At 36.8% G+C, this 25,876-nt stretch overlaps 1 protein-coding gene across 2 annotated transcripts in view; it reads right to left on the bottom strand.

The window, feature by feature from the left end:
- Window positions 1-829: 829 nt before the first annotated feature.
- Window positions 830-25,876, bottom strand: part of LOC105473306 (pro-apoptotic WT1 regulator) — a 92,457-nt gene continuing 67,410 nt past the window's right edge. The window contains exons 4-7 of one of the 2 annotated variants that reach the window (XM_011727055.2): window positions 13,254-13,401; window positions 11,102-11,206; window positions 9,094-9,197; window positions 830-6,224 (exon numbers count right to left, since the gene is read on the bottom strand). In XM_011727055.2, the coding sequence (XP_011725357.1) occupies window positions 6,218-6,224; window positions 9,094-9,197; window positions 11,102-11,206; window positions 13,254-13,401 (364 nt within the window). In that variant the 3' untranslated portion in view covers window positions 830-6,217. The remainder of the gene's footprint in view (window positions 6,225-9,093; window positions 9,198-11,101; window positions 11,207-13,253; window positions 13,402-25,876) is intronic. The other variant, XM_011727056.3, reaches the window with a different exon arrangement.

The raw sequence follows: 25,876 nt of genomic DNA, 5'->3' as shown, positions 1-25,876 counted from the left end.
AAATGAAGAAAAACTGAAAGAATAAGATTAAGCAAATATGTGGGTAGTCTACAGCTGCTGATAGAACTGTGTGCACACGTGCATGCATGCATAAACACAAAGTGAATCTGGAAGGGAAAAAAACAGAGCTTGATGAAGTCTAAGATGAAAGGTTCCAGTTTCATTTGATTATGAGATCTTGGAAAAATTTACTGGCTTGCTAGTGAAATACGTTCTTACACAGGGACTTGAAGTGTTTATCTAAATAGACTGACTCAAGGATGCTTTTTCTCGTTAGACTTGTATGACATTACTGAGATTAATTTAGAGTTCTAGAAGTAGAGAAGACTGATGAGCTTGTGCCTGTGTATCTGTGTATGAAGAATAACAAATTAAGACAAAAGGTTATGTAAACCATTTACTAAAAAAGTCTAAATTTTTATATTCCTAGGCCCTACTTATCTTTTACAAACTTTGAAGGACCTGAAATTCTTTGGACACCATCAGATTTAGTTTATAATAGTTACGATTTTGAATTAAGAAATTATTCATGTAGTTTTAAAACACAATAGAATTTTCAGTCAGGCTGAACTTTTGTGCACTTCCTTATTTATTCGAGAAACCCCACCATTAATGTATTTAGACCTTAACATGATGGCTTTGAGTCTTAAATCATTGTCCACCTAAAATAATATACCAAATAAATATTTTAAAAGTGCTGCATATGGTTTCTGTAAGAGGTATATAAGTTAATTAGATTACCAGAATTACCCTTTAGCTTCAAAAGTAAAACTCATGGTCAGGATTTTACTGATAGTATAGGAAGAAAAAAAAAACCACTGCTGAAAAATAAATGAAAAAATTTTTATTGAGTATTACTTTATACAGGCAAATTAAAAGTGAATCTATATTAAGCTGACTATTCCACAATAAAAACCTATGCAATGGGAATAATCAAAGCTGTCTACACAATACTAATGTGTTCAATAAATTATCCAGATGTTTTTCTGCAAATATTTGGATTACCTGATTAGCTGATTCTTCAACAAAAGTTAAATTTTAGCTTTAATATGGTAGCAGCAGAATGCTACTTAAATTTAGAAGAAAAACATAAGAATAAAAACCCTGAATAGCATAGCCAAATCTTCCAAGAAATAAGTTCACCAAAAAAGTAACATACACCTATTTGGTATTCAGAGGAGGAAACAAAACAAAACACAGGCACTTAATCAACATTCACCAAGTGATCATCACTAACATTCTATTATTACCAGAGCAACTGTCAATATGTGAACTGTAGATCAGAACAGACTTACATATCTAAAAACAAACCAGTAATCAATAATATATACAGAAATACTAACTTGAAGTCACATTTAAATACCATCAAGTTTGGTGTATCTGATATAGACTGAATTCATTTCATCACTGCTATTTCTTAAAAGTGTTCTTTTCCTAATGTAACATTATCTTTAAAAAATGGCAAGATATTTCCCAATATGCATCAGTTCTTTCACTCCACCATTCAGTAAATGTTGCAGCACATTAAACAGAACCTGTTAACTAGATCTAAAAACAATGGCTGCATAATTAACACAAAGAAGTACTTTTGAGTAAACTATTCAGATTAGACAGGCTAATGCTAACTAAGACTGCATTTTCTGCTACTGACATGCACTATATAGATCATACACTAAGATGGAAGGTTGGTCCATGTCCATTTATTTAAAGATTCTGTAACACCTATAATAGTATTTAATACAACTCCCACAAACAATATTCCTCTCACATAGATGTAGTTATTTTTAGTGGGAATAAGGATATGACACATGCTACGAGATTCTAGCTAAGAAAATAAAAACAATATGGGCTCAGGTTTTCTTAGCAAGTTTTTGAACTGGGAAACAACCAACTTCCATATATCCAGGAGAAACTTAGCATGGGGCAAGGTGCCTTAGTTGATGTGCCTGATAAGCAAACTGTTAGTTGTCTCTTAGTATTATGTTTTCAGCTTAATGTAACAACAAAAGAAAGGTGTCACACTACTTCTCAGATAGTAACAATTGCAATCTTAGATTGTAATTGGGATTACAATTACAATCCCATGGGATATCCTTTATTAATGACAGCACAGTTCCAATGCAAAAGTCAAGCTTTATGGTTACATATCAGGATAGGTTCAGACCCAATATGACCATGTTTAGCACTAACTTTTAACATGTTAAAGTTCTGATTCCTGAATGTTTTTCTCACTTAATATATTCCCTCCAATGACAAGTTGTTGTGTTTGGCTTCTTATGCTGAAAATACATGCCTGAATCCTATAACAAGTTATTAACAGTATCATGAATAGTTATTAAATAAATGCCAGCACTGCATGGAACTTACTGTCACCAACTCAGAACCATAAAACTACACACATATGCACAAAAAAAAAATCCCAGAGACCTATCATTGTACATATGAATACTGTCCAGGGTATCAGATCAATTATCAAATCCAAGGTCTCTGCTGTTTTGTCTTACGGTGTTGAATATATGAATGCTTCTCTATTACACTGACTTTTTTGTATTATTTTCAAGAAATTATTAACTGGATTCAAAATCTTACACTTTTATTTCTAATTATAAAATCCAGATTAATCCAGAAAACACAAACCACATGTAACCGAGGTAGGTTTTTCACCTTAAGAATACATTGATTCTACCACAATTTAAAATTTTAAACATTGAAGAAAAAAAAAAAAGACTACATTGCTCCATATACCTGCTTCTGGTACTTAATTTTCTGCATTTGAAACTACTTGAACAAGTGTGACAGTGCTAATCTACTATATTTAGTAAATCCCTTAGTACCTACAAATACACACCCAAAAGCCCTTTCCCCCTTCTCTAATGGTAACTGTTGTATAATAAAATTGCCAACAACTCTAGAAAGATGAAATAAAGATTACTGTAGCAATCTCCAATTAATTCATTTCAGAAATCAAGGAAGCAAGTCATGTTCATTTTAAATATGACAAACTTACTATTTTGAAAATGAGCTCATAAACACATTAGAACTTTGAATGTGCTTTATTATGCCACAAATTCCCAGATTTAAGAAATAGTATTTCTGAACAGGAATAATAATTTCACAAATACTATCACTTTATTGACAATAGACAAGTCTTTTAGGGTAGTGCACATGTACTTAACATCTACCTTCTAACAATCTCAACACTTCTTATAAATTTTCAGGGGAAACTGCAGCAGATCCTACTTTATTTTTCAATGGTTAGTGTAAAACTCTGTATGTAAAATAAATACGTATTTTAAGGAGATGGGAGAAGGACTGCATGTGAAATGCTTTGCCTAAGTTGTAAGGCTCCTGTCTTTACACTATCATTATGTTAACAAGGCCAAAATAAATCACTGCTAGAAATGTTCCCCCCAAAATTCTTAAACAGCTCAGTCTTTAAAAGTATTTAATAATTTTTTTTTTCTTTTGTGAGACAGAGTTTCACTCTTGTTGCCCAGGCTGGAGTGCAATGGTGCAATCTCAGCTCACCAAAACCTCCGCCTCCTGGGTTTTCAAGCGATTCTCCTGCCGCAGCCTCCCAAGTAGCCGGGACTACAGGCATGCGCCACCACACCCGGCTAATTTTGTATTTTTAGTAGAGTCAGGGTTTCTCCATGTTGGTCAAGCTGGTCTCGAACTCCCAACCTCTGGTGAGCCGCCCACCTCGGCCTCCCAAAGTGCTGGGATTACAGGCGTGAGCCATTGCGCCCAGCCTAATTGATATAATTTTTTAAAGTGAAATTAAGTGTTCCTTTATTTACATATGAATTAAATGGAAAATACAAAGTAATTTTTTTAATAAAACCCCACATACTAATATATTTTAAGGTTGGATACTAACAGCATTTTCACAAGATCCAAAGTGTGGATGAGGAACTAGGAAATAAGGACATGTGTGGCACATAACTAAGGGTAACTAAAGAAAGGTGAGTACCTCACAACCAAAAGCAGCTAACTATGCCTGGCATACCACCCTGTCGTGTGGGCAGCAGATCACTGTTCCCATGCTGGGAAAGAGTCTCCAAGAAGGGAAGCCCTTATGCAGTAATTCTGCAACTATATTAAATTTGGTAATCTAACATTAAACTTTTTCGTGAGCAGTGAATACACACATGGTCATATAAAAACTGCCCTGGAGACCAGGTTAATTATTAAATAAACTAAAAGGGGAGAAATGCTGGTAGATAAAATTATGTCAATTCCAGGGTTTTCAATGGAATAAAGAAACAGCAGCAGCTGCTTCAAAACTAGGATATGATCAGAAACCTCAGATGATAACCTTTAAAAATTCTGGAGCCCAGAGTCTAAAGCTAAACCTACATAGGCGCTACAGCCAGGGAGTTCTTTCTTTAAGTTCCTCAAGTGAGTCTGATGATCGGCCAAGCTCAAAACTTCTGAACTGGGGAAGGGAGAAAGCCAACCTAGGTAAATGTAGAGACTTTTAGAATTCAACATTTGGGCCAGGCGCGGTGGCTCACACCTGTGATCCCAGCACTTGGGGAGGCCAAGGCGGGCGGATCACAAGGTCAGGAGATCGAGATCATCCTGGCTAACACGGTAAAACCCCGTCTCTACTAAAAATAGAGAAATTAGCCGGGCGTGATGACGGGTGCCTGTAGTCGCAGTGACTCGGGAGGCTGAGGCAGGAGAATGGCATGAACCCAGGAGGCGGAGCTTGCAGTTAGCCAAGATCACGCCACTATACTCCAGCCTGGGCAACAGACTGAGACTCCGTCTCCAAAAAAAAAAAAAATTCAACATTTGATACTTATCATTTACTCCACATTTTCCCCCAGCTGTCTCACCTTCTCTATTTTTCTAACAGTGAATAATAAAAGGGCTTGGCAAGTGAAGGAAAAAGTCAGTAGAGTACCCAAAATGGATTTGACTATATTCAAACCACTTTCACATATTAACTAGATAAAAGGATATCATACTGCTATTTGAAATTCAATCATCGAGCAAAAATGTCATAATGTCAATGTATTTTAAGGGAAGGGGGGATTCTTAACATGAAAATGTAATACAAAAACAATTCTAATAATAATATTTAATACAAGAGAAAATTTGTATAATTCTTTAGAAGTAATTCTGTTTTTAAAATTTCAATGCTAGGAACAAAATTCCTTAAAATTGAAATAGGGGAATATTCTCTCATATGAAAAAACTGTATTTTAGTACTATTTCTGCTTACATATTGTTTTGTATAAATGTTTTAAGTATGAATAACATTTTGGTTTTTATTTTAGTGTGCATGCTAATATAATAAAAATATGGATTTTTTTCTCCTACACTGACTTTGTACACTTTCCAGGCCTGAAGAACAAACAACTTTTAAAATACCCTATGTTCACTTGCAAACCTTAGAACAATAAAAAAAAAGTAGTACCTACATAAGAAATTTTACATTAAAATTAAAATTGTATGTTTTTCAGGAGTTAAAGTGATTCAATTTTTCAATATTCAAACACAAAATAGTAAATTTTTATTATAGCGCAATTCAAGTATTCTCTTAAATTTATATTTAATCGACTAGAACATGACAGTGACTTTGTAAGAGCTTTCCTTTTAAAAGGATACTGTTACACAAAAGTATGACTCTATTACTCTAAATGCTTAGAATAAGTGGAAAGAAATGACAGTAGACAAAAACCTTTATGAGTGAGTCATCAACACATAAAAGGTTGCACACATCAGTAATAAGGCATGTGTAGGTAATATCCCAAAAGTATTTAAACTCATGTAAACAAAGACTATGTATATTCCTAAGGGAGAAAAGGTACTACCAAAGATGAAATATATTCAGATGGCTGTGACTTTAAACCATGTATTAGTTGAATACCACACAAAACCAAAAAGGTATTACCTATCATTTAATAACTGAAAGATATTACTTATTTGTGAGATAAAAGGTTGATGCTTTTTTTAAAACCAATAATGAAAAAGAAGTATTTTGAAAACAAACATCCATTTTCTAGAAATAAATATACATGCTTAGTTATTTTAATGTATTGCAGCATAGGAATATTGTGCTAGCATTGACCATAACATTCAATCAGTAGTTTAAAATATTTTTTCCTCATTGAGTCTTGAATCTTCTACCTGGTCAGCTGACCAACAACTTTCAAAAGAGTTTTATTTTCCTGCTTTAGCTGTTCATTTTCATCTTCTATGTCATCTAGGTCCTTAAGAAAAAAAAAAAAGATACTTTAAAAATACTTCAAAATATTTGATGAGAGATGAAAACACTTAATATACATTCAAAAATAATTCATACAACCAATTAATTTTGAAATGAGAGTAAGCTCTGAAAACAACTTTAGATGTAATATGTCCCACCAAAAATGAGCATCCATTACTTAAATCTTCATTCTTATAACAAGTCTATAGGCCAACTCTTAAAGATCTTTCAGTTTTTCTAAGGAAGCCAGAAGTCAGAACTTTAAAATTGTGAATCTTCCAATTTTCAATCATCATAAATAAGTTAGTGTTTTAGCTAAACTCCACTTCCCTTCCCTAAAACTGAGGCAAAAAAAAAAAAAAACTATCCATGCAAGCCGTATGTGGTATTGAGCCCTAGGTTGCAACCTTGTATCAAATTAGGCATCAAAAGGTGCAGGTACAAGTTCTAGATGCACTCCTATCACTTTGTCTGATCTTTAAAGGTGTACAATGGGGATAACACTCTGGGGAGGCGACAAAACTGAGGCCTACAAAAAAGGAGATCTGGAGTATAGAGAGTTGATCTGGATCAATTTATATGTTGGACTTTTCTACGACATTTTGAAGCAAAGGTTTTAGCACTAAAAATAATTCAAAGCCACTAAATTAAGTATTCGCTCTCCAGCTTTAAAAGCATATGATCCACCTCTTTTTTCCCTATACTAATCCTTGTCCCAAATACACAACCATCTGGTTAAAAAAAATTCACCATAAGTTTTAGTTACAAGAAATGTTATTTCAAGACAGACCCTTTACTGTTAAAAAAGCAGACATTTTTAGATTTATTCTTGCAGTTTAAAGTTTGATGTAATCAATCTGAATCACTGCTATATAGTATAAAAGCTTTCTAATACATTTAATATATTGCCTTTGGATAATTAGGTAAATTATTTTAAAATTTACAAGATCAGAATTTGCATTTATTTACAAACTAAATGAATAATGTTGGGAAACATTTGTTTAAACAATAAAAAATATGGGATTTCTAAAATTACCACAGTTGAAATCTACCTAAAATTTAGAATTAAATGATAAAACATATTCATGTACCATTATTAGATTATAAACTCTATGAAGGCAGGGGTTTTATTATTCTTAAGGCCCACAGTGCCTAAGACAGTTCAAACCCATTAAAGGCATCAAAAATATTTGTAGAAACAGGTTGGGTGTGTTGGCTCACACCTGTAATCCCAGCACTTTGGGAGGCTGAGGCAGGCGGATCTCTTGAGGTCAGGAGTTCAAGACCAGCCTGGCCAACATGCTGAAACCCCGTCTCTACTAAAAATACAAAAAATAGCCGGGTGTGGTGGCTCATGCCTGTAATTGCAGCTACTCAGGAGGCTGAGGCAGAAGAATCACCTGAACCCAGGAGGCGGAGGTTGCAGTGAGCCAAGATTGCGCCACTGCACTCCGGCCTGAGCAACAGAATAATGTAATCAAAAAAAAAAAAAAAAACCTTTTCCTGTCTGCCTATACACTCCAAAGAAAATAAATCCTTCTATCAAAAAGACATATGCATGTGTATGTTCACTGCTGTGCCATTCACAACATCAAAGACATGGAATCAACCCAAGTGTGGTACATATATGTCATGGCATACTATAAAGCAAAAATAATAATAATAAATATTTGCGGAAACAGATAGCCTACAGAATCAGAGAAGATACTCACAAACTATGCATCCGACAAAGGTCTAATATCCAGAATCAACAAGGAACTTAAATCAACAAGCAAAACACTATACAATCCCATTAAAAAGGGGCAAAGGACATAACAGACACTTCTTAAAAGAAGACATATGGCATGGTGTATGTAATCCCTCACACCTGTAATCCCAGCACTTTGGGAGGCTGAGTCGAGCAGATCACTTGAGGTCAGACCAGCCAGGCCAACACATGGTGAAACCCCATCTCCACTAAAAATACAAAAATTAGATGGCCGTGGTGGCACATGCTTGTAATCCCAGCTACTTGGGAGGCTAAGGCAGGAGGATCGCTTGAACTCAGGAGGCAGAGGTTGCAGTGAGCTGAGATTACTCCACTGCACTCCAGCCTGGGTGATAGAAGAAGACTCCGTATCAAAAAACAAAAACAAAACAAAAACACAAAACAAAAAGAAGACATACAAGCGGCCAAGAAACATGAAAAAATACTCAGTATCACTAACCAGAGAAATGCAAGTCAAAATCACGAGATACCAACTCACAGCAGTTGTGACGGTTAATATGAAGTGTCAACTTGATTAGCCAGTCAAAAATTGCTGTTAGTAAAAAGTTAAAAGACAACAGACGCTGGTGAGGCTGCAGAGAAAAGAGAATGCTTATACACCGTGCTGGGAATATAAATTAGTCCAGCCACCGTAACAAGCAGTTTGGAGATTTTTCAAAGAACTTAAAACAGAACTATCACTAGACCCAGCAATCCCATTACTGTCTATATACCAAAAGAAAATAAATCTTTCTATCAAAAAGACATATGAATGTGTATGTTCACTGCTGCACCATTCACAATATCAAAGATATGTAATCAACCCAAGTGTCCATCAATGGTAGATTAAATGAAGAAAATGTGGTACATATATGTCATGGCATAGTACAAAGCCACAAAAAATAATGAAATCATGTCCTCTGCAGCAACATGGATAGAGGTGGAGACCAGAATCCTAAGCAAATTAACTCAAAAACAGGAAACCGAACACTGCATGTTCTCACTTGTAAGCGGGAGCTTACAAGTGAGAGCTTACACTAAGCACACATGGATACAAATATGGGAACAATAGACACTGTGGACTACTAAAGGGCAGAGGAAGGTGGCATAGGTTAAAAAAAGTTACCTGTCAGGTATTATGCTCACTACCAGGGTGATGGGATCTGTATTCCAAACCTCATAATCACACAATACTCCCATGTAACAAATCTGCACATGTACCCCCTGTATCTAAAATACAAAGTAAACATTTTTTTTTAATTTAACATTTTTAAATTTTTTTAATTTAGAATTTCTTAGATCAAATTCTAACACCAATATAGGAGTACTTGTATTTTGAGATGGGAGTCTCGCACTTTTGTCCAGGCTGGAGTGCAGTGGTGTGTCTTGGTTCACTGCAAGCTCTGCCTCTTGGGTTCATGCCATTCTTCTGCCTCAGCCTCCCGAGTAGCTGGGACTAGAGGCGCCCATCACCACGCCCGGCTTATTTTCTGTATTTTCAGTGGAGACGGGATTTCACCGTGTTAGCCAGGATGCTCTTGATCTCCTGACCTCGTGATCCACCCACCTCAGCCTTCCAAAGTGCTGTGATTACAGGCGTGAGCCACCACGCCCAGCCATAGGAGTACTTGTATTGGAACCAAAGATGAAAAGCAGTCCACAAAAAGTAGAAAGACTTAAAATACCTGAAGTCAAATACTGGCTCAGCTGATTACTCTATATGACTTTGAGCAAGTTAAATTCTGAGTTCCACTGTCCTCATATACAACCTATAGTTAATGCCTCAGAGCTTTATTAGAACAAGTTGGCATATGATGAAGCCCCTCTCTTTTTTCTCCTTTCATGGTTGGAGTTGAGACTGGATAGTGGATTTGCTACAGTTTTCCCGGAAGCAGACTTATTCTTTCCTCAATCTTAGCCAAAAGCCTTCTAAAAGGCAAAATTATGGAGTCTCTTCTCATCACTGTTACCTAATAAGCAATTACAACTGCTTCTAGCAAATAAATTCTGGGGCTGAAAACAAAAAGGAGAGTTAGCTACAAAGAATATAGTGCTAACGCTAAACCTAAAGTTGGGGATGCATTAAGTACAACTGGAGAAAAAAAGTGAAGATACACAGACATCTGGAATTTCTTATAGTGATAAAGTACCAATTTCAGGGCCAGGCACAGTGGTTCACGGCTGTAATCCCAACACTTTGGGAGGCAGAAGGCGGCAGATCACTTGAGGTCAGGAGTTTGAGACCAGCCTGGCCAACATGGTTAAACCCCATCTCTCCTAAAAATACAAAAATTAGCCAGGAGTGGTGGCACGTGCCTGTAGTCCCAGCTACTCGGGAGGCTGAAGCAGGAGAATCACTTGAACCCGGGAGGTGGGGGCTATAGTGAGCTGAGATCGCACCACTGAACTCCAGCCTGGGCAACAGAGAGAGACTCCATCTCAAAATAAATAAATAAATAAATAATAACAATAACAATAATAATAGTAAAGAGTACCAATTTTACTTTTTCTTTTTGTGGGGGGGGGGACAGAGTCTTACTCTTGTTACCCAGGCTGGAGTGCGGTGGCACGATCTTGGCTCACGACAACCTCCGCCTCCCGGGATCAAGCGATACTCCTGCCTCAACCTTCTGAGCAGTTGAGATTACAGGTGCCCATCACCATGCCCAGCTAATTTTTCATATTTTTAGTAGAGTTGGGGTTTCACCATGTTGACCAGGCTGGTCTCGAACTCCTGGCCTCAGGAGATCTGCCCTCTTCGGCCTCCCAAAGTGCTGAGATTACAGGTGTGAGCCACCGCGCCTGGCCTATTTTAGTTATTTCTTGAGGCAACTCTCTGCCAGTGCTCTTATGTATGGTGGTGACAAAGCGCCTGTCACCTCCAGACTTTAACAAAACACAGAACAAATCCATAAATCAGTCTACCTCTGAAAGAATAAAATTAAGTGAGCTAAACTGGTAACTGCCCAAAGGAAATCAGTTTTTGGAAGAAAATGATACTTCTTACTAATTATTATTTCACTAACAAAAGAACAAAGTGAATAATGCAATTAATAATTTCTTCATATTTATATATTTTCATCGAATTGAAAAAAAAAAACCCCTCTAAACCTGAAATATGGTGAAATACTTACTCTATTTAATAAATCAATTTCTTCTTTGAGTTTTCCAATCATTTCCTCTTTATCTTGCATCAGTCTCACAAGTCTTAGGTTTTCTTGTCTTTCTCGTACTACTTCCTGGTAGACACAATTTAAAAAACAGTAATTAGGAAGTAATTGGTTATTTATAATATTCCTAAATGGCATATATCTGCCAAGTTTGGTAAAATATCTTACATACATGAAGATTTCCAATGAATTCCTTAAAATATTTGGTGAAGGAACAAAGATCCCACCACAAAAGGAGAATAAGGGGAATATAGGAGCTTCGTTAGGATGCTCCTGAGTAAAGCTATGTTTATACAAGTCTTTAACAAAACTAATGTAATAGACTCAATGATTTAACTTCATGTGAGTGTGTATGTATGTGTGACAGTGTTTCACTCTTGTCACCTAGGCTGGAGTGCAATGGCACTATCTCAGCTCACTGCAACCTCTGCCTCCTGGGTTCAAGCAATTCTCCTGCCTCAGCCTCCCAAGTAGCTGGAATTACAGGTGCACGCCACCATGCCTGGGTAATTTTCATGTTTTTAGTAGAGATGGGGTTTTGCCATGTTGGCCAGGCTGGTCTTGAAATCCTGACCTCAAGTGATCTGCCTGCCTCAGCCTCCCAAAATGCTGGGATTACAGGCGTGAGGCACCGTGCCCGACCTGTGATTTAACTTCTTTAGCTTATCACCACTGTAAGTTATGAACTACCTTATTCTTTAATGGGTATCTTGTTTGAAATAATTCAAAATTAATTTTTATTAAAAATACAAGGTTTAAGAAAAGGAGATGGCCCAATAAAAATTCTAAACAGAAAAACAATTATCCTAGTTTTACTTCTGGCTCTGCCAGTTAACTGATAATGGATAAAAAGAAGGATTACTGACTTTTAATATTTTTTTCTTTAAACAATGCAATACCTTTTGCAAAGAAATCTTATTTAGAATCCAAGGCATTGGACTTGCTCAGCCACCTTGGGGGCAAAAGGGAAGCAGAGCTCAAAAGGCCTTGCCCAGAACTTGGCTTCTTTCCTACTAAACCTCCTAGAGAGCAATCAACCATTCATATCCCTTAGCTGCTGCCAACTACTAGCAATTCAATCCAAACTCTTGTGGAACTCATGGGCAACTCCCTTCAAAACTAGTAGATTGCATATTAGTAAAGTTTTTAATTTAAAATTATGAAATAATAGGCTGGGCAGAGTGGCTCCCACCTGTAATTCCAGCACTTTAGGAAGCTGAGGCGGATGTATCACCTGAGGTTAGGAATTCAAGACCAGCCTTACCAACATGGTGAAACTCTGTCTCTACTAAAAATACAAAAAAAAAATTAGCCGGGCATGGTGGTGCATGCCTGTAATCCCAGCTACTTGGGAGGCTGAGGCAGAAGAATCGTTTGAACCTAGGAAGTGGAGGTTGCAGTGAGCCAAGACTGCGCCATTGTACTCCAGCCTGGGCGACAAGAGCAAAACTCTGTCTCAAAAATAAATAGATAAATAAAAATAAATAAAATTATGAAATAACAATTCCAAGAAGAAACTGTTGTTAAAGCTTAGAAATGTGACCTCAAAATAATCATAAATGTTATAAAATAGAAACGTTTTAAAAATGAAATTTCTTTATATAACATATAAATGAGATCTTTAATAATATAGAGAATAATCTCAAGTAAAACAAAACACATTTTCAACAATTACAAAAGTATTCAACACCATTGCTAATTTTAGGGGTTGAATGTCAGTGGCACAAACCTGAGACCCTACAGTTAATAAATTTATGCCAATAGTCATCTGACTTGTACAGAAAGACACTTTTAAACAGGCATATTCTTACACAAAATTGTTTCAAACATCAAAGATGGACCTAATTCAGATTTACTCCTGTAATTTCTGAAGTGACAAATGAAAATCTATTCAGACAATATAATAAATACACAGTAGTATATATTTGCCAGCTCAGGCTTCTAACCACTTCAAAAACAAAGACTTTTAATATATTAAAGGTAACACTTGGCAGAATAGAAGCGCACATATTAAATATTAAGGAATATTATTTCCTTTCTCGCTCAGCTGCTATGAAACAAAATAATTCTAATGGTATATTAATTTTATCAATCTTAACTAACTTATAATCCATACCTTTTCAAGATCTTCAATTTTCTTTTCCAGTGTGCTACTTGAAACCAGATTACCTGAAACATTTGCATCCCTGTTGTATCTAGGGAACCCACTTCTATCTGTTCGAGAATATCTACTTGAGACATCTTCTTCAGAGACACTGGTTGTGCTGTGGAAATATAAACATTTTATTAAGATCCCTAATATTCAGTAAGAAAAACACCAAGAATATTTTCTATTCAGCTTAAAAAAATTAACATTCCCCAAGGACATATGGCTATAGTAGCAACTTATTTGTAACTGTAGAAGTTAATCATTATTCCAACACAATGAAAAAGTGTAAAAGTAGCATTAATTCTTTCAACCATTATCTACTGAGTAGGTGTTAAGTAATGACTGAGCAGGTGTTAAGTAATGAACACTGTTCTGGATACTGAAGATGTAACAGCGAACACAAACATGGACTCTGCCCTTGATAGAGCTTTTGGTTAAAAGGGAATATAACTAATAATAAATAAAGCAACATGATCAGTAAAACAAGGTCAGTGATGGATATTATGAGAACTATGATTGGACAGATCTCCCAGATTTTTTTGAGATGGGGTCTCACTCTTGTCACCCAGACTGGAGTGCAGTGGTGCAATCACAGCTCACCACAGCTTTGACTCCCTGGGCTCAAGCAATCCTCCCATCTCAGCTTCCTGAGTAGCTGGGACTACAGGTATGTGGCCACCACACCAGGTAAATTATTTTGTATTTTTTTTCCAGAGACGGGGTTTCACCATGTTGCCCAGACTGGTCTCAAACTCTTGGCCTCAAGCAATCCACCCACCTTGGCCTCCCAAAGTGCTAGGATTACAGGAGTGAGCACTGCGCCTGGCCTAGATCTCCCAGACTATCTGTGTTGAAAAACCACTTTCCTTCTTCAAAATTCCAATCTTTCATGGACCAACACTTTTAAAAAGTAAAATTAAAATGAACTGCTGGAAAGTAAAAGTTAAAAAGGTCGTAAGTCCAAATGTTTCATTAGATTCAGATCCACAAAATTATAAATAGAAAAAAAGAAAAGAATTACATAAAGTGCAAATTCTCCACTGTAAGTATGCATACAGGCAATTAATACAGAAAATTGCTACCACACTGATAATTTTGTCATGCTATAATTTTAATCAAAAGTTGTAAGTAAAACAGCAATTCCTTAAACACCAATTCATGCCCTCTGAACAGCACATATGTCAGTATTTAAAGTTTTTAATGTAACAAATGAGTTTGCTTCTTGTTTGCCGTATTATTACTCCATTAAAAATTACCCCCCAACTTACACACATTTCTTATCTCAAAGTTCCCATTGGTCAGGAATTTAGAAGCAGCTTAGGTGGGTGATTATGATTCAGGGCTTCTCATGAGCTTTTAATCAAGATGTTGGTTGGGACTTCAGTCATCTGAAGGCTTAACTGGGCTAGAGAATCTGATTCTAAGCTCACTCACATGACTGATGACAACGGCCTCAGTTCCTCACTATGTTGGCCTCTCCACTGGCCTGTTCACCACATGGCAGCTGGCTTCCAGAGACAAAGTGACAGAACAACTGAGACAGAAGCTGCAGTGTCTGTCATAACGCAACCTCAAAAGGGACATACTATCACACTGACCTTATTCTATTGTTCACACATATCAACCTGGTATATTGCGTGAGAGGATTATACACGGTGCAAACATTAGGAGGTAGGGTTCACTGGAGGCTATCTTGAAAGCCAGTTACCACATTTGTTAATTAATCTATGTTGGACTGATGGCAATGCTACTCAACAAGGGATAATGTATATCTAAACTACTTTTGTGTTTTAATAGCACTCAGAGAAAACAGTCTCAAATGACAGAAATAGGAGTGATTTTAATGCAATTTCAACAAGCTTGGACATTCATTTTTAAAAACTTTTGTCTCAAATGCAGAAAATTTGCTTTTCAAAATTTGTTTTCAATCCTTTACTGACTTGTATCCATTTCCAATAATTTATCCAGCAAATTTACAGTTAAATCTAAAGTGACTTCTGGTTTTAAAAAATTGATTCCTCATCTATGAATTTCTTACCCATGGATTTTCTTGTGATAGAAAATAAAAGTGTCCTATCAAATGTCTAAGGTATTTGATTTAACTTTTTCAAATGTGCAATATCAAGATCACCATCTACTTTACTGATAGTTGTTACTATATTGTTGTACCATTTATAACAAGCTAAGGTAACTTTCTCCTCAAATATCCAACTTTCATTTTTGTCATCTGATCTTATCTGCCATTGAAAAGCCTTCTGGGCTCACTGCAACCTCCACTTCCTGGGTTCACGCCATTCTCCCGCCTCAGCCTCCCGAGTAGCTGGGACTACCGGCACCTGCCACCATGCCCAGCTAATTTTTTGTATCTTTTAGTAGAGACACGGTTTCACCCTGTTAGCCAGGATGGTCTTGATCTCCTGACCTTGTGATCTGCCTGCCTCAGCCTCCCAAAGTGCTGAGATTACAGGCATGAGCCACTGCGTCCGGCCTAATTTTTCTATTTTTAGTAGAGACAGGGTTTCACCATGTTGGCCAGGCTGGCCTTGAGCTCCTGACCTCGTGATCCACCTGCCCCGGCCTCCCAAAGTGCAGGGATTACAGCATGAGCCACTGAGCCCAGCTGACTGAAATTCCTTCTTTGCATGGAAAGCTAAGATCACTTAAAAAATAAACAAAGAATGAGGCTATCAGACAATAAGTCTAACTCACATATTTGAAAAGCTGGGGACCAAACTGGTTTCTTATCTTGCAAAAACACCAAGAGTTCATCCCAAAGTTCGAATACTCTTGACTGAAAAGGTTGCTTTGAAGACCAATGTACACCCTAGTATCTGGTAACAGCTGATCAGCTAACTCCCAAACTACAGTATCTAATTTTTTAGAAACCTCAAATTTAATGAATTAGTGTTTAATAATTCACACTTTTAGTGAACTATACTGTGAATTCAGCTGACATAGCAAGAACACCATTTAGTTCAGCTGACAAAGCAAGACTTTCTCAATGAAAGAAGCAGGACACCGATTTACATTCTGGTACAAGCTTCAGCATGTTTTTCTTATCACTGTGCCTGCATAATTAGAAGATACTCTTACAAAAGTAAAGCGAAACTCCAAACCACATTTGCTGATACTGTAACCCTTTGCAAGTGTTATATAGTTTAGAGCAAGCTGTATTTGTCAGCAATGAAGGTGAAAAATAAATTGTTACTTCCTATGTTAGCAAAACCAATGTGTTCATCAAATTGTAACAAAAATTCCTTTGCTATCCTTATTTGTCTGAGAGTTAGTTTTCCATATCACCATCCTGTCCCTAAATACATCAAGCTATGGTGTTGCTGGAAAGTAGTACGGGAACTATCTTCTTTACTACAGATTCATCCAGCATTTCCAAGCAAACATATTTTGTCTTGTCATTTGTATGCATTTTTTTTTTAATGTTAGCAACCTCAAGTGAGACTATCAGAAACCCCAAAAATACTAATGATTACATGTGAAATCCTGAACATCTGCTCCAGTCATCTTTGTAATATTCTTTCAAATAATGAACTTGGTTTTGAACATATTTGATGAATTGGTTTTGAACATGTCATGCCTACAACTGTCATGCCTACAACTACCAATTAAATTTTGATCATTTTATATTGTTTAAATAGCCAGTGTACCTCTAAACAACCCACTTTGGTTTTAGCACTTTGCCCATCAATTATGGCTAAAAACTAAACATAAGACACACAGTACTTTCCAAGAAAACTAGTACAAATTCTTTTGATTTGTATCTCTTTGAAATTACTTCCATCATCATCATCATTTGGTTTACTACTGCTATCGCATTCAAAAAAGTGTATCTTTGTCAATAAAGTCCAGTAAAGCTTGTGTTGTCATCAGTAAATCAGACTTATAAATAATATAAATTTTGCTTCCAGGATTTAACTACTACTTGTAAAAGATAAAATTCAAAAGAATGAAAAAGAGTTTTACATTTTTTAATTACTATATATTTTTTAATTATTTATGGGACAAGAATAATTAAAATTAATGAGATTTTAAAAATAAATGCTTTGTTTTTTGGCGGGGGGTACAGGGGGATACAGGGTCTTGCACCGTCACCCAGGCTGATGTACAGAGGTGTCATCATGGCTCACTGCAGCCTTGAAACTTCAAAACTCCTGGGCTCAAGTATCTGGTAACAGTTGATCAGCTAAGCCTCCCAAGTAGCTGGGACTACAGGCATATGCCACCATACCTGGCTAATTTTTTTTTTTTGTAGAGACGTGTCTTACTATGTTCACCAGGCTGGTCTCAAACTTGTGGCTTCAAGCTATCCTTCTGCCTTGGTTTTGGGATTATAGGCATGAGCCAGCCACATTTTATTTAATTCTTATACATTTTAGGGTTACAAATGACTAACTTCAAAATGTCACACATTGTAACAGTCCTGCTGTGCATGATTAGCATGCAACTCACCACTGCACTTGAACAACTCTATATCCTGTTCACAGAGTAATCCACTGATCATGCACTTGGATGTGATGATGACAAGTCAAAATGCAATTCAAGTTGTGAAATGCTTATTCTCAAGTTCTTTTCTTGTCTTAGATTGATAACAAACAGTTCAAGGACTACACTTTGGGTACCACTATGTTAAGAGAAGGTTGAAACTTAAAAAGGAGGAGAAAAATGTGCAAAAACCTAGAAACTGTAGCCCATTTGAGAAACAGAGAACTCCAATATGGCTAAAGCATGGAGTGTAAACTTAAGAGTAATAATAAATATGAGGGTGAAAAAGCAAGCAGGAAACCTGAATTTTTTTTTTTTTTTTTTTGAGAGACAGGTTCTCACTCTGTGGCCCAGGCTGAAGTGCAGTGGACAATCATAGCTCACTGTAAACTCAAATTCCTGGGCTCAAGCAATCTTCCCACCTCAGCCTCTGGAGTAGTTGCATGTGCGACCATGCCCGCTAATTTATCTTAATTTTTTTTTTAGAAGTTAGGTCTTGCTATGTTGCCCAGACTGGTCCTGAAGTCCTGGCCTCAAGCAATCTTCCTGCCTTGGCCACCCAAAGTGCTTGGAGTAGAAGTCTGAGCTACCACGCCTGGCCCTGAAAGTTATTTTATGGAAGAATTTAAACCAAGGGTCTCCAAATATTATTCACAATTACATACCCATGTTGGTATGTATGTTTATTTATCTACCATTTTTATAGGATTTACAATATGACAATATAAAATAATCATCTGCATCCCAAAAATACGGCATAAGACTAAAATTTGTTTTATTTATGGTACAAAAATTTGTTCTCACAAATATTTTAAATTAAAAATTGAATATGCTTCATCATTTCTGAAGATCTTAACACCATGTGATAATAGAGATTCAAAGATCTAGTTCTAACATCAGTTTGAATATTTGATTTTTAATGGCTATCAAAGCAGAAAGGGATGCCTTACAAAAAAATGAGAATTTTTTTAAAGTTTCACTTAAAACCTCAAAATCAGCATAATTTTTCTTAATTCATGAGAAAAGACTTGATTTTGTGTATCTTAACAGCTGAAAAGCAATGTGATCTTATTTGCAGTTAGACACTTGATTTTCTCCATAAATTCCCTAATCCCAGACTTGCACATTTTGTAATAAACTAGATAACTCATAAATCCACATAGATGGACATTCAAATTATAGTACTGGGCAACATGCAGAAAGTGAACAAAGCATGCTTCCCTCAGGACACCTTTAGTACAAAATGACCATCTGACATATAGAGCAAAGAAGGAATGACTAAATAACTATTACACAGTAGTAGCTTTTAAATATTAATGCCTTAGTGTTTTTCAAATAAAAAGGTAAATATGAATAAAAGTTCCAATATTTTCCTCCTGCACCCTAGCAGATTATCTTGTATATCAACCTGATTCAGATTCCATTTAAAGGTAACGGTAAGCCATTAAAGCAGGGAAAGTTACAGTATCATTTTTATAAAATATATTGGAGATGAGCTAAACGGAGAGAGAGAGGCCAATGTGGAGGCTATTGTAATCACCTATGTAAAAAATGATGGTATCCTAGATTGGTGTGATGGCAATGAGATACTCAGAAGATAAACTCAACAAGGCTTGGTGAATGAATGGATATGGGCGAGATAGGGAAAAAAAATGTGGGTCAGAAATAATGTCCAGGCTATTGACTTGAGCAAAAGTAGATGTTGATGTCAACTACTGAAATCCATCAGGTTTCACAAGCTTACTTTTGAAAATGCTTAGTTTAGTACGCTTCTGAGATATCTAACGGCAGATATTTAATAGCTGTTGATTATATAGGTATGGAGCTAACGATCTGGAGTCTTCAGCATTATGTATAGATAGTAACTGAAGTCATTGGAGTGAATGAAATTTCTACCACAAGTACACAAAACCAAAAGAGAATAAAGTCTAAGATTAACAGCTGAGTAGGCTTAGCATAGTGGCTCACACCTGTGATCTCCGCACTTTGTGGGGCCAAGGAAGGTTTGTGGGGCCAAGGCAGGACAACTGTTTGTGGGGCCAAGGCAGGACGACTGTCTGTGGGGCCAAGGCAGGACTGTTTGCAGGGCCAAGGCAGGACGACTGTTTATGCCCAGGAGTTCAAGACCAGTCTGGACAACATAATGAGACCCTATCTCTACAAAACCAAAAATAAAAAATTAGGCATGGGGGCATGTTCCTGGAGTCCCGAGCACTTGGGACTTGGGAGGCTGAGGTAGGAGGATTGCTTGAGCCCAAGAGGTTGAGGCTGCAGTAAGCGATTACGCCACTGCACTCAGCCTGGGTATCATGGTGAGACCCTGTAAAAAGAAACAAAAACAAAAAAAAATCAAGTAATACCAATACATAAAGAAGAGGTACAGGAAAGAAAGAACTACAAATAAGAATGGCTAATACCAGCAAAATGGTAAAAAGAAAATCAACAGAGGCAGGTATCACTAAAGCCATACCATATTATCAAAGAAGACCATTAGAAGCATTTTAAAGGACCTGTTTTACACAAAAAAAGAAGTCCAACTTTCTGCATCCATCCATGACCTTTTAAGTAGAAACTATAATGCTGACAGCTACAAACAAAGCATCCAGAAACATGGATGTCCATTAGTAGTCGTGTATTTGCTTTGAACAAGTTTAAAACAATATTTCAAAAATGTTTATTAACAATTTTTAAAACCTTCCATCTTAGGCTTGTCAATACATAAACGGCATCATTATGCAATTTTTTTTTTTTTGAGACAGAGTTTCACTCCTCTTGCCCAGGCTGGAGTGCAATGCCACTATCTCGGCTCACTGCAACCTCCACCAGCAGTCAAGCAATTCTCCTGCCTTCACCTCCCCAGTAGCTGGGATTACAGGCAGCCGCCACCATACCCGGTGAGTTTTTGGTATTTTTAGTAGAGATGGGGTTTCCCCATGTTGACCAGGCTGGTTTCCAACTCCTGACCTCAGGTGATCCGCCCACCTTGGCCTCCCAAAGTGCTGGGATTACAGGTATGAGCCACCACACCCGGCCTTCATTATGCAAATGCAAGGAATAGTGAAAAACAAGATCAGTGCTTCATTCCCAATATGTATTATGTTTTTAGGAAATACTGTCATAATTGTGAAGAATTGTGTTGCTTGATCTTATTGCCAAATTTAGCCGTTTAACCTATTTTAAAGGCCAGATATGCACAGTGCAAAATACTCAGAATAAAAGGCTGCTTCATTAACTCCAAAAAGTTTTTAACATTCTGTTTATGAATGTTAACATAAATCTCTAATATGATTCAAAAAGAATCCTCCCTCCACTCTTAGCTACAAAGACATGAACGATAATGCTCAGAAAAGGGAAAAGAAACGGTATCATCAAAAATAAATGCCACCCCTTACTGGAAGTTTTCCCCCTCTGGGAATTTTCGCATCTTATGTAGAAACACCAGGGGGTGTTGTGTTGGGGGAAATTACGCTATTACTCTAAAAGTATCATGAGAATGAGATTGGCAGCATTAAGAGATTACAGCTACAGGAATTTTCCACTAAAATAGACATTATAAAGCTTTAGCAATGAGAAGAAATACAAGACTCAAGGGTAAATCCTACTTTTAGAATAAGTATCAAATATTCAGAAGTACAGGATATATTCTGAAATTCCTAAATAACCAGCAACTACATGACTGGCTTCCATCCTTTTAGTGTCTTTCACTGCCCTATTCTCTTCACCCTCTGCCACTCTCACTCTTCAAAACAGCTCCTTGCTCTGTTTATCTCTCTTCTTCCTTTAAATACAAACATACACATAAGCACATATGCCAACAACTAAAAATAAAAATCAAGTCTCATTAAACTCTCATAACTCTTTATTAAAATTGACACATATTTATTACAGAAAATACAAATGAGAGTAATTCCACTAACCCAGAGATAATGTCCATTAACATTTTATAACATATTAGCAAATGTTTAGCCTTTTGGATTAGATTCCTTTTAAAAATCTTAGGAAAAATATTTATCTTCTCCCAGAAAAATAAACAATATCTTCTTTTACACAGAATTTTAGCAGTTTATCGTATGAATAGTTCTCAGATAATACTTTATATATATTATGATACTTTGTTTTGTATCATACTTTTTTGTACTATGCTCTCTCCTCCATTTTACATAAACAGGTAATAATTTTCTTATATTTTTCTATAGCATCATTTTAATGGCTGCATTGTAACTCTACAGCAATATATTATAGTTTTTAATCTATCTCATTATTAAAAATTTAAGTTGTTTCAGTTAGGGAATATCATACATACTCATTTCTGGTATATTAAATATAGTGAATTATCCTAAAGAGATCAAATACATGTGGCTGCTCAAATTTCACCACCTGAGAGCTAGACAAGTCCAGAAAACACTCTCCAAATATAGTTTATTATATACAGTAGAAACAGCTAAAATTATACATTCCTTATTATCATCTTAACATGGGTGTCCTAAACAGCCAAGCATAGTACTCTGCGCCTTTGAACTATTCAATAAATATCTGACATATAATGTGTATATATATATTTTTTAAAAGCCTTCAACTAAGCAATATGAAAAATTTCTGTGTACTAAGAATAAGGGTCACACAAAAACTTGTACATGAATGTTCACAGCCTATTGTCTATTATATGTATATTTCGTATTAGTCAAAAAGTGTAAAGAATCTAACATGTCCATTATGTTAATCCAAATGGTAAAACATAATATAGTACATCCATGCAAACTACAATATGGAATCATCTTGAAAAAATTATGCTTAGTAAATGATGAGACACAAAAACCCACATACTTGGCCAGGTGCAGTGGCTTATGCCTATAATCCCAGCACTTTGGGAGGCCCAGGAAGGCAGATCACTTGAGACCAGGAGTTCAAGATCAGCCTGGCCAACATGGCAAAACCCTATCTCTACTAAAAATACAAAAATTGGCTGGGTGGGGTGGTGCCTACCTGTAGTCCCAGACACTTGGGAGGCTGAGGCACAAGAATCACTTAAACCCGCAAGGCGGTGGGTTGCAGTGAGCCAAGATCACACTACTGCACTCCAGCCTGGGTGACACAGCGAGACTCTGTCTCAAAAAAAAACAAAAAACCAAAAAAACAAGAAAGCCATATACTGTATGATTCCATTTATCTGAAATATTCAATATACACAAATCTATAAGGATAGAAAACATACTACTGGTTGCTGGGGGATGGGGCAGAGGAAGAATGGATATGAAGGGTATGGAGTTTCCTCCATGGTAGAACAAATTTTGGAACTAGACAGCAGTAATGGTTGTGAACACTGTGAATGTCCTAAAAATACTGAACTGTACACCTTAAAAGGGTGAATTTTATGGCATTTGAATTACATCTCAATGAAAACAGGGAACAGTATGATCAGTTAAGTGGTTAATTTCCAAATAAATGCACAAAATGCACTTAAAATGACACCAAATATTATTACATGGTTTATTTTTCATTATAATGAAGAAACTCTAGATGTTGTTAGACTTCCTAATTCAGAACAAGTTATTTTCTGACTTTGTACTATAGCTAAAACAAAGTAAAGATCTGAGTGGATCTGTGAAACCTAGAGCCATATATCCAGAAGTTACTTTTTGGGAAAAAATAAAATGAAACGCTACCTTAAAAAGAAAAAAAATCTAGTTACTGGTACCATCCAGTCACTTGGAGTTTAAATAAGCTAATCAAACTGCAAATCAAACTACCACACTGTACCTATTTCCTACCCATGCTAGGCAAATTAACATTACTACCATGAGGTAATGCAACATATGCTGACACAATCTGCAAATTACCTGTTTAATCTCATACAAGTCATTACACTTCACTGTGCCTCAGTTTACTCATTTGTAAAATAAGAATAATAAAAGCATCTCCCTAGGACTATCAAGGAATTAGCTGAATGGAAAGTACTTTGAATAGCACCTGGTACACAGTAATATTATATAAATATTAATAATACTTATGACCTAGAACCATCAGTCCACAAAATGTACAAGAATCCCCAATTTATTTTAAATAATCATTTTATGACTTTCATATACTGTTTCCAAATCTATTAACTAGAAAGGTCAATGCTATTGCATGTCTGACAGCATTGGGTAAAATACAGAACATATTCTAATATAGAAATAATAGATCTTGCCAGGCGCAGTGGCTCACACCTGTAATCCTAGCACTTTGGGAGGCTGAGGCAGATGGGATCACTTGAGGTCAGGAGTTTGAGACCAGTCTGGCCAACACAGTAAAACCCCATCTCTACTAAAAATACAAAAATTAGCCAGGCTTGGTGGCACATGCCTATAATAGTAGCTACACGAGGGGCTAAGACAGGAGAATTGCACCACTGCACTCCAGTCTGAGTGACAGGGAGGGAGGGAGGGGAGAGAAGGGAGGGAAGGGAGGGAAGGGAGGGAAAGGAGGGGAAGGAGGGAAAGGAGGGGAGGGAGGGAGGGAGGGAGGGAGGGAGGGAGGGAGGGAGGGAGGAAGGAAGGAAGGAAGGAAGGAAGGAAGGAAGGAGAAAGAAAGGAAAGAAGAAAGGAAAGAAAGGAAAAAAAGGAAAGGAAAGGGAGAAAGGAAAGAAAGAAGGAAAGGAAAGGAAGGGAGAAAAAGGAAAGAAAAGAAAAAAGAAAAGAAAAAAGGAAAGAAAGAAAGGAAGAAAGAAAGAAAGAAAGAAAGAAAGAAAGAAAGAAAGAAAGAAAGAAAGAAAGAAAGAGAGAGAGAGAGAGAAAGAGAGAAAGAGAGAAAGAGAAAAGATCTTAAAAGGAATAGATTTCTTTAGAAAGGGCCATATATAGCCCAAGAAGACTCGCTTTCTTCAACTACTGAGAGATTCATTTGGTCGTCTTTAGTTTGGATTTCTCACCTTTAAAGAATCTGGCTGATTTCTGGCCAGGTGCACTGGCTCACACCTGTAATTCCAGCACTTTGGGAGGCCAAGGCAGGCAGACCTCTTTAGCCCAGGAGTTCAGGACCAGCCTGAGCAACACAGAAAAACCCCGTCTCTACAAAAAATTTTAAAATTAGCAATTTAATTTTTAATTTTTAAAAATTTAAAAATTAGGGTGTGGTGGCACATGCCTGTAGTTCACAGCCACAAGGCTGGAGGATCACCTAAGCCTGGGAATTGACGGCTGCAGTGAGCCATGATTGCACTACTGCATTCCAGCCTGGGCACTGGAGTGAGACCTTGTCTCAAAAAAAAAAAAAAAAAAAAAAAAAAAAAGAATCTGGCAGATTTTTCTGGTTTTGACCCTTGACCAACAAACCAAGGAAGTTTGTGTCTACTTGGTGGTTCTCAAAACAAGAACTACTGGTTAAAACGATGATCATGGTGAAACCCTGTCTCTACTAAAAATACAAAATTAGCCGGGTATGGTGGCACATGCCTGTAATCTCAGCTACCCAGGAGGCTGAGGCAGGAGAATCACTTGAACTCAGGAGGCGGAGGTTGCAGTGAGCCAAGATTGCACCATTGCACTCCAGCCTGGGCGACAAGAGCGAAACTGACTCAAAAAAAAGAAAAAAATAAATAATTAAGTTCCATTTAGGAAAAAAAGTTAACGTTGTGTTGCAACATCTTAAATCTTGAATGAAAACTATGTCTAAATCAATTATTCATCTCTAAATGAACAGGTTCTAATTGGTTTCTTTTGAAAGAGCTTGAGAATGAAGTTGAGAACTAAAGGTCTTAACTGGCTATCCCCAACCTTTTTGGCAACAGGGAGCAGTTTCATAGAAGACAATTTTTCCATGGACCAGGGGGATGGCAGGGAGGATGGTTTTGGGATGAAACTGTTCCACCTCAGATCATCAGGCATTAGATTCTCATAAAGGAGCATGTAACCTAGATCCCTCGCATGAGCAGTTCAAATAGAGTACGTGATCCTATGAGAATCTAATGCTGTTGCCGATCTGGCAAGAGGCAAAGCTCAGGCAGTAATGCTCACCTACTGCTCACCTCCTGCTGTGTGGACTGGTTCCTAACAGGACACAGACAGGTAAGCAGTCCACACCCTGAGGGGTGGGGACCCCTAGCTTAAAGTATTTCA

This window comes from Macaca nemestrina, chromosome 10, assembly GCF_043159975.1.
Source record: "Macaca nemestrina isolate mMacNem1 chromosome 10, mMacNem.hap1, whole genome shotgun sequence".
NCBI lineage: Eukaryota > Metazoa > Chordata > Mammalia > Primates > Cercopithecidae > Macaca > Macaca nemestrina.
The sequence above is the reverse complement of the archived record's forward strand: the minus strand, read 5'-3'. Positions and strand labels throughout refer to the sequence as shown.